Raw genomic sequence first — 9,609 nt, forward strand, 5'->3', positions numbered from 1 at the left:
GCAAGAGTTGGCTCCATGCCCATAACCCTGGCAGTGGAAGCCCGCATAGGGTTGGGCACATATGGCTTTACCTTGAGGTGGTACCATGCTAACTTAACCGATTCTGGAAGGACTAATGTGTTAAAAGTTAGAAGAAGAGCTGGTGTCGACTGTTCCAAACCATCAACTTTCTTCCTAAAACGTTTTACTGCCACTACATTAAAATTCTCTAGTTCCTCTAACAGTTTCTCGTCAGAATACCTCATCAGGTCTCGGGAAAAGACAATTCCCTTACACTGATGAGGGTTTTGTGAGGAGAGCATGAAACTTGAGCCCCAGGAATGTTACATATTGCACGCAGATGGTCACTCTCGTCTGGTGACGAAACCTCAACTATCAGGCTACCATCTCGCTGTGGGGTGATACGAGGATCACGTTGACATACTTCAACTATTTTCCGATGGACCTCAAAGATGTCAAGATCCATGATTGATACACCATCAATGGTCTTCACTACCAGGTACTTACTATATGAAATGCTTTCATTTACCAGGTAAGATCTCCTAGTGGATTGAGGAGGACTTTTCCCTTCTTACCTGGTTTGGGAGCCCGGGAACCATTACGATTCCCATTCTTGCCCTTTGGAAACTGAAAAGGTTCCAGAGTGACAACGTGTGATTTTCCAGAGAGAATGGTCGAGGGATTGCGCAGGTCGTCAGGGAGAGAGCTAGATCTTTGTAAATTTGTAGTACTCATACAAATTTGAATTCTTCATTTCCTCACCCCCGCACCCACCATGGAGTCCAACGAGGGGAAGCTATAGTTGGGTTCAAAATCTCCCAACAGCCACAGGGGTAATTAGGAAATATACGCAGCCACTATCACAGTACTGATGGCAGTCGTGGGACCTATGCGCTACCGACTAAATAGTGCCTGCTTGACCCTAGCCATATTTGACCAGCCGATTGACTTGACCGGGCCTTGATCAAGCCACCCGTCTAACCAGAATAAAGGACCAAAGAGGTGTGTTGGGCTGCTGCAGGGCGCAGCGTGCAGCATTGCTCAACCTCCAGGACTCCTGTCTCCTGGTAATTCGGGATGCCACGCACGGCAAACACACGTGGGAGAGTTCTCCCTAGTCCAAGATGGAATGAACCAGGGGTGGGTACACCATCCCCTCTCATAGGCCTTGGTGCACCAGGAAGCCATTTTGTCTCATCCCTCACTGGTGACCCCTCCAGTATGGGTAGCCCTCTGGTCCGGCTCACCAGATCATTGGGACCTCAAGCCCCCCCACCGCGGCAAGGCGGCTTCCGTTAGGGGGGACGGGAGGGAGAGAGAATGGGGAGGGGGAGTGGAACGAAGAGGAAAAGGGGAATAAAAGGAGTTCCCAGACCCCCCACCCCCTTTCCATCTCCCTGTTAGTGTCGAGCACAGAGTATATAATGGGACACTAAGGCGCACCTCTAAGCAGTTCTTGCGGTGTAGTCATAAATTCAAGGTAGGAACGATCTCAGTCATCGTATGCATTTTTAGAATCTCAAGAAACGGGTAAACGCGATTTCGACAGTTTTATGAACACTTATCTTCCCCCACGTTTGGTAATAATTATAGGCAAATGAAATGATACATGGAAATTGTATATGTGTGTTAGTGGGACGTATTTACAATCCGAACTACATTTAGTTATAATATAGAAGAGACAACCACATTGTAAACTTGTGCTAGCTCGTGTCATTGTGTCATTTGGTGCTACTTTTGTCAAGATGTGTCAATTCGAGGCAGTTATGTGTCGGTTCCGTTAACATTTGTCAATTCGTGTCAGTTGTGTCAAGCTGTGTTAGCTATGTAGAAACTGGTGATAACTAGGTGAATGGATTTCAAAAATAATGGTGAAAATTAAAACAGACATTCAGCTTTATACCAATTTATTCGCACATTCGCTACTTCTATCACCAACGATCCTGATGGTGTGTTGGGCCGTTGCGTTCTGCGAAGCCTCTCTGTTCATTTGTGGATTAGTGGGTGGCTTGGCGGTTCTGAAAGGTGCGGCACTGGTCGGTTACGCGTCACCAACGTTACAACAGGGGACACTATCACAGCCGTTCTCACTATCACGGAGGCTATAACAGGAGAAGGCACTATCGCTACGGCTGCTCCGTCGATCCCGACGCTGACAAAGGCAAGAACCTGCTCCTGTCCACCGTGGGGTAGCTCGACCCCGACGGATGCATCCTCAAGATGCTCTGCCACCTCCAAACCAGGAGTCACTCCAGCCTCACGCCAGAGGAGAACCTCCTCGTCGATATGTTCTCCAACAACACCGAGACCATGTCCTCCTACAACGCCGCCTTCGTCTACGCCACGGACGTTGGCACGAAGACCAACGACCCGTCCGTCTGCAACGGACTTTTCCCCAAATGTTCCCTCAAGGAAGAGCAGCTGAGTGGCCTTCTTCGGAGAGTCTGGGGCTGCGTCTCCGGCCTCTTCCGAGAAGACGTTGAGCGCGAGTAGGACTTTAGTGCCACTCCGGCTATGGAACAACCCGTGGTCGAGAAACAGCCTGTTGATGAGCTCCGACAGGATCAACAAACCCTGGACGAAAAACCATCCCATAGTTGACTATGTCGATGATGAAGAATTGCCCACAAATCATGGCCTGCCAAAGATTGATAAAATGTTCTTTGATAATGGAATACCCCTAGTTCCATTATGCTGATGAGGATGGCGATGATGACTGTAGAAATGACACTAATAACATGATAATAATAACAATAATTAATTATAATAATAACCATAATGACAATAAAATAATAATAACAATAATAATAATGATAATAAAAGTACTGATAATGATAATAATGATAATGATGATAATAATAATAGTAATAATAACATAAATAATAGTGATAATACAGATAACAATAATTGTAATAATGGAAACAATAACGATTATAACAATTATGATAATAATACTACTAATAATAACAATAATAATAATATCATAATTAGTATTCTTACTCTTATTATTGCTACTATCGATAATGATAATACAAAACAAAAAATATAATAATGATAATGTAATGTTCATAATAATAATAATGACAATAATGATAATAATAATTATGATAATGGCAATAATAATAACAATAAAAATGATAAGTATGATAGTAGAAATAATAATTGTAGTGATAATAACGATAATATGATAATAGTAATAATAATGAAATAATAATAATAATAATAAAGTAATAGTGACAATAACAGATTATGACAATATTGATTACATTCACTGTAATAATAATGAATATAATGATTACAAAAATGATATCAATGACAATGATAATTAAAACAATATAAAACTAATGACAATAATAATAGTATCACCAGTAACAATAATAATCAGAAAAATTATAATAATAAGTGATAGTAATGATAATAATATAATAATAATTTATAACACAAATCATTACAGAAATGTATTTATCTTTAGAACACCCGTTCGTATAAACTTGTTCCATTACCACAATTTCCCCAAGCCACAAAAGCAAATAATTAGTTCTCCCCCTCCTCTGGTGCCTCCCTCCCCACCCTCCCTTCCACCCACCCATATTTCCTGCAGTTCTTGCCTGTTCCATTGCGAGTCTGCAAGGGAGCTGGGGGGGGAGTGGGGGGATGGGGGGGGAGAGGAAGAGGGAATGGAGGAAGGGATAAGAAAAGGATTAACTAATTTTTAATACCCCCCCCCCCTCCACCTCCCTGTCTGTGTCAGCGTCGAGCGCAGAGTATATAATGGGACGTTGAGGCGCAACTCTAAGCAGTTCTTGCGGTGTGGTTCCAGAGTCCCGAAGGCAAAGTAAGAGCGATCATAGCCATCTTGTGCGCTTTATAACGCTCGCACACAAGCATGTGTGTGTGTGTGTGTGTGTGTGTGTGTGTGTGTGTGTGGTGTGTTTTGGTGTGTGTGTGGTGTGTGTGTACATGTGTATATATATATATATATATAATATAAAATATATATAATATATAAAATTTATTTTATATATGTTTGTGTGTGTGTGTGTGTGTGTGTATGTGTGTGTGTGTGTGTGTGGTAGTAATATATATAGTATTTATATATATATATCCCTTATATATAATATTTTATATATATATATATGTATACAAAATAATCTAATATATAATATAATATATATAATATTATATATATATATAAACATTATATATATATATATATATATATAAAATATATATATATTATATATATAAATATATATACAGTGTGCATATTATACATATAATTGGTAATGATGGTAATAATAACAATATATATATATATATATGATATATATTTTATAATATATATATATATTATATATATATATACAGAGAGAGAGAGAGAGAGAGAGAGAGATCTTCGACTTTGAACCATTTGCAAACTGCCGTGTATGTCCCTGGGTGTCTTTAGGATTCGGCCGCTAATTTTCCGTCCACAAAAGCGGTTTTGACGATTTTGTGGACACAACTTTCGCCATATTTGGTCATAACTATAGGCAAATGAAATATTGCTTACACTCATGAAGAAGCCTTGGAAACTGTGTATTTGCCAGTGGGATGCATTAGCAAATCTAACTACAATCAGTTATGATATAGGAGAAACAACCACTACAAAATTGTGCCAGCTCGTGTCACTTTTGTCATTTGATGTTACTTTTGTTTAGACGTGTCATTTCGTGTCAGTTATGGGTTGCTTGCGTTAACATGAGTCAACTAATGTCAATTGTGACAAGTCACGTCATCTATGTAGGAACTGCCGTGCGTTCCTTTGTGCACTTCGAAGTAACTACGAAGCGCCTGGAGCGCGATATTGTATTCTTCGCGCACAAACGCCTCAGTCCCGGGAAGTGGTACGCCTAGCAGACGATACGTACATTATTTATAAACAAATAATGTAGAATGGCAAGGATTATCTTTCAGTATGCATTCTGCCATATGAACCTTTAAGGTCAATGGAATGCTTGGGGGCAATTCTGGACTTGTATTTTATTACATAATCACCTAAGGAAAGGATGTAAAATGTGAAGAAACCTGGGACAATGATTCGTGATTTGTAAGCCAAGCTGCTTGACTTTTAATGGAAAATATGCCATGTTCTGTTTGACCGTATTCTCTTTAGTGCAAAAAAGTATTTTCCGACAGAAGGCAGTTGGTGTTAGCTCGCTAAATGTAGAAAAGTTAATGACAGTTAAAACATTTTGTTCATAAACCAATTTATTTGTACGTTCGCTATTGCTGATTGTTAATTCCTACCATAGTCATTATTATTATCGTGTACTAACAGTGATACAAAATGAGAACTAATATACGTGATACTTAAGGGAAATTAGTATCAATACGATTGCAACGGTTATAATGTTCATAGATTATTTTTTTAATACGGTTAAAAGAATAGTTTTCATTATATTGGTCATCATCATTTTCGGTGACATCATCTTGATATCATTATCATCATGCCGTCATTACTATAATAATAAATATCATTATCTATCAACAGCAGTATCATTGTTATTCCATTATCACCGTTATGAGTTTGTTATATTATCATGATCATAATCAGCGTTATTATTATTGATTTTTTATATGGTTACAAGAATATTTTTTACCATTACAGTCATTATTATTATCATTTTCGCTGACAGTATCTTAATATCTTTATCATTGTGCATTCTTCACTATAATAACAAATAGCAGTATCATTGTTATTATGGCATCACCATTTCCTTTCTTATATTACCATGATCATAATCATCGTTATCATTATTACTGATTTCCATCTTTATCAGTATCATTACCACATCATTACAAACATCATACATTTCGTCTTTCGTATATTCACACATATACGAAACAGAAACACACACAGAAATTAGACGTAACAAACACTCATTCTCCTTCGGCAGATGCAGCACGAAACCTTCCTCTTGTGCTCCTGCTGGTGTGTTGGGCCGTTGCGTCCTGCGAAGCCTCTCTGTCCACTGGTGGCTTAGTAGGTGGCTTGGCGATTCTGAAGGGCGCGGCGCTTGTCAGTTATGCAGTGGGACGTCACCAGCGATACAACAGGGGACGTTCTCATTATCACGGAGGCTATAACGGGAGAAGGCACTACCGCTACGGCCGCTCCGTCGATCCCGACACCGAAGAAGACGCTGATGAAGGCAAGAACCTGCTCCTGTCCACCGTGGGGCAGCTCGACCCCGACGGATGCATCCTCAAAATGCTCTGCCACCTCCAAACCAGGAGTCACTCCAGCCTCACGCCAGAGGAGAACCTCCTCGTCGACATGTTCTCCAACAACACCGAAAACATGGCCTCCTACAACGCCGCCTTCGTCTACGCCATGAACGTCGGCACGAAGACCCACGACCCGTCCGTCTGCAACGGACTCTTCCCCAAATGTTCCCTCAGGGAAGAACAGCTAAGCGGCCTTCTTCGGAGAGTTTGGGGCTGCGCCTCTGACCTTTTCCGAGATGACGCTGAGCACGATGAGGACTTCAGTGCCACTCCACCCATAGAACAGCCTATGGGCGAGGAACGGCCTGTCGATGAAGAGCCCCGACAGGAACAACAAACCTTGGATGAAGATGAGTTGCCCCTAAATGACAAAATGTCCATGGAAGAACTGGTGGCCCTGATTATGGAATAAGCAATATGTGTGATTACATAAGATCGATAGTTATATAGTAGGACAATATATTCTAAGAAATTAATTGCCAGTTATTATCAGTTGTTATTCTTGGTATCCTGTCAGTTTTTATATGCATATAAATGTGCGTGGGAGAGAGAGAGAAACAGAAACGTAGAAGGTGAGAACAATAAGAGAGAAAGAGAACGTGTGTGTGAATGTATGTGTGTGTAAGAGGCAGTTTGTCCATGTGTCTTTGCATGTGGGTTGGTCTGTTTGTAAGTATTCAGCGGTTCTTTGTAAACACAGGCATTTTTATCCTCGCCAACAGGTTCACCATATCGAAATGATAAAGGTAATTACACAAAGCAATTTTCCCACTGGCGGCCGTTACACTGGCCTATTTGTGCTGCACTTCGGAATTGTATAGGCTCTCCTCGAAGGAACACTATGTCCAACACGATAAGATGTATACGCGTGTATTCATATACATTTATGTAATGCATACATGCATACATATACACATTTATATATATATATATATATAATATATATATATAATATATATATGTGTGTGTGTGTGTGTGTGTGTGTGTGTGTGTGTGTGTGGTGTGTGTGTGTGTACACTTACACATACAAACACACACACACATTGTATGTAGATGTGTGTGTATATATAAAATATATTATATAAAATTTTATATATTATATATATATATAACGTTTATATGTATATATATATATATATATATATATATATATATATATATATATATATATGTACATGTATATATATATATATACGTATATATGTATACATATACACACATATGTATACAAACACACACATATGTTTGTATGTGTGCATGAATATTCAATAAATATATACTTCATAAATCTCCTCTCCCTCCTTTCCGCATAATTTATGGTACTAATGATAATAATAATAATGATGATAATAATAATAACAATAATAATAATAATAATAGCAATAATAACAAAAAATAATAAAGATGATAAAACAAGTGAAAATTATAATGACACTGATAAGAATGACAGCAATAATAGTAGTAGTAATAATGATAATGGTAATAAGAAGAACAAGAATCGTAATAATAATAGTAATAATAATAATAATAATAATGATAATAATAATAATAATAATGATAATAATATTAACAATATTCATAAAAATGATAAAAATAACAACAATACTGATAATAAGGATAATAATGATAGATAGAGTGATAATAATAAAAATTATGATGATAATAATAATAACAATAACAACAAGGAAAATAGGATAATACAAGATAAAAAAACCTTTAACACAAAAGTTTAATGAAAAAAATTTCATAATTGAAATGATAATAATAAATAATGAAAAACCCAAAAATGTTAGTAAAATAATATTAATGATTGTTTTTAAAAAAATACAATCCTGAAAATGTTTGGAAAATATAAAACGATAATTTTGGAATAAAAATAAAAAATAAAATAGCAACAAAAAAAGAAAAACAGGGGTTTAACCCCTTAAACTTTTAAAAATTATGATAATGATAACAATAATAGCGATAACAGTGAATATGACAAAAATTGTAACATAATAATTATAGTAATAATAATCTTAATAATGATATTTAGAATAAAAAAATAACAAAAATAATAATAATAATAATAAAATTAATGATAAAAAACAATAGTAGTAGTAAAATGATTTTAAATTTGAAATTTTAAACGATAAATTACTGAAAAAACCAAAAAATAAAAATATAAATTTAAATGGAAATAATGATAATAACAAAAATAACAACAATGTTTAAAAATAAAAAAACAATAATGATGAAACCCAATTTTGTTAAATGATAAAAAAAAATAAATTATAATCCCAACAATAATAAAAAGGGGATTTTAATGATGATAAATAATAATAAAAAATAATAAAGAAAACCCAATAAAAAGGATAATAATAATGATAGAAAGTACTAATTTTGATAACAGTAAAAATTTAACTAAAAATGAGAATTATAATTTAAGATCATATGTTAGGAAAATTTCCCTTCCCAATTATCTTTAAAATTCACCCACAGTACATTAATTGCCTGTTCTCCATTGCGAGTTTACAAGGGAACCGTAGCGAGAGGGGATGGGAGGGAGAGAGAATGAAGAGGAGAGAAGAGGAAAAGGGGAAGGAGGGTGGGGGTTAAAGAAGGACTCACCCCCACCCCTTTTTTTTTTACATCTTGCCTGTGTCAGCCTCGAGCACAGAGGATAAAGGGGGTTGGGCGCATTTCTAAGCATTTTGGGGTGGGGCCCCAAAGTAAGGTAGGAAACGTCTCAGCACGTGTGCGTTTTTTTAAAAGTCCCGGGAAAAGAAATTTTTTTTTTTCTCACATATTTTCCAACTAAAACCACACACACACCTATATTCACATATATATATTCACACACATATATTCACATAATAGTTTCCCCACACAATATATGTAAATATACATTTATTATATGCTTTATACATAACCCCTATATATGAAAACATATTTTAACCCTGATATGGAGCCATTTGAAGGCTGTTGTGGATGTCCTTTCGTGTCCTTAGGAATTCTTTGTCCACAAAAGCGATTTGGAAAATCATGTGGTAATTTACCTTCCGCTATATAAATTCAAGAAAATGAAATAAACCCTTACTTCAGGAAAAATGTGTATGGGGTCGGGTTAGGGGGATTATTTTTTAACCCAAAATTACATCCATCCAACTTTTCCATTTAAAAAAACATGTGCCAGCTTTTAACCCAAGGGTTTTTGGATAACCCCGGGAACACGGACAGCGGGGTTTTTAAATTTAAGGAAATTTTGTGTTACTTTTGCATGAGGGGTCAGTCATTTTCATTTGGGTGTTGTCTGTGTTAACATGTGTCGCTGGGTGACGTTGTATCAACCCAACTTTA

At 36.8% G+C, this 9,609-nt stretch overlaps 1 protein-coding gene and 1 pseudogene across 1 annotated transcript; both read left to right on the forward strand.

Annotated features, from left to right (window-relative positions):
* The first annotated feature begins 1,868 nt into the window (after positions 1 to 1,868).
* LOC119586414 lies at positions 1,869 to 2,425 on the forward strand (annotated as a pseudogene).
* Positions 2,426 to 4,740: 2,315 nt separating this feature from the next.
* On the forward strand, positions 4,741 to 7,111 carry LOC119586423. Its single transcript, XM_037935150.1, has 3 exons — positions 4,741 to 4,886; positions 5,156 to 5,184; positions 5,940 to 7,111. Exons 1-3 carry the CDS (start codon positions 4,741 to 4,743, stop codon positions 6,680 to 6,682), a joined length of 918 nt encoding a protein of 305 aa, XP_037791078.1. The 3' UTR covers positions 6,683 to 7,111.
* The last annotated feature ends 2,498 nt before the right edge of the window (positions 7,112 to 9,609 follow it).

The sequence above is a fragment of the Penaeus monodon genome, chromosome 3 (assembly GCF_015228065.2).
Source record: "Penaeus monodon isolate SGIC_2016 chromosome 3, NSTDA_Pmon_1, whole genome shotgun sequence".
In the NCBI taxonomy this organism is placed as follows: Eukaryota; Metazoa; Arthropoda; class Malacostraca; order Decapoda; family Penaeidae; genus Penaeus; species Penaeus monodon.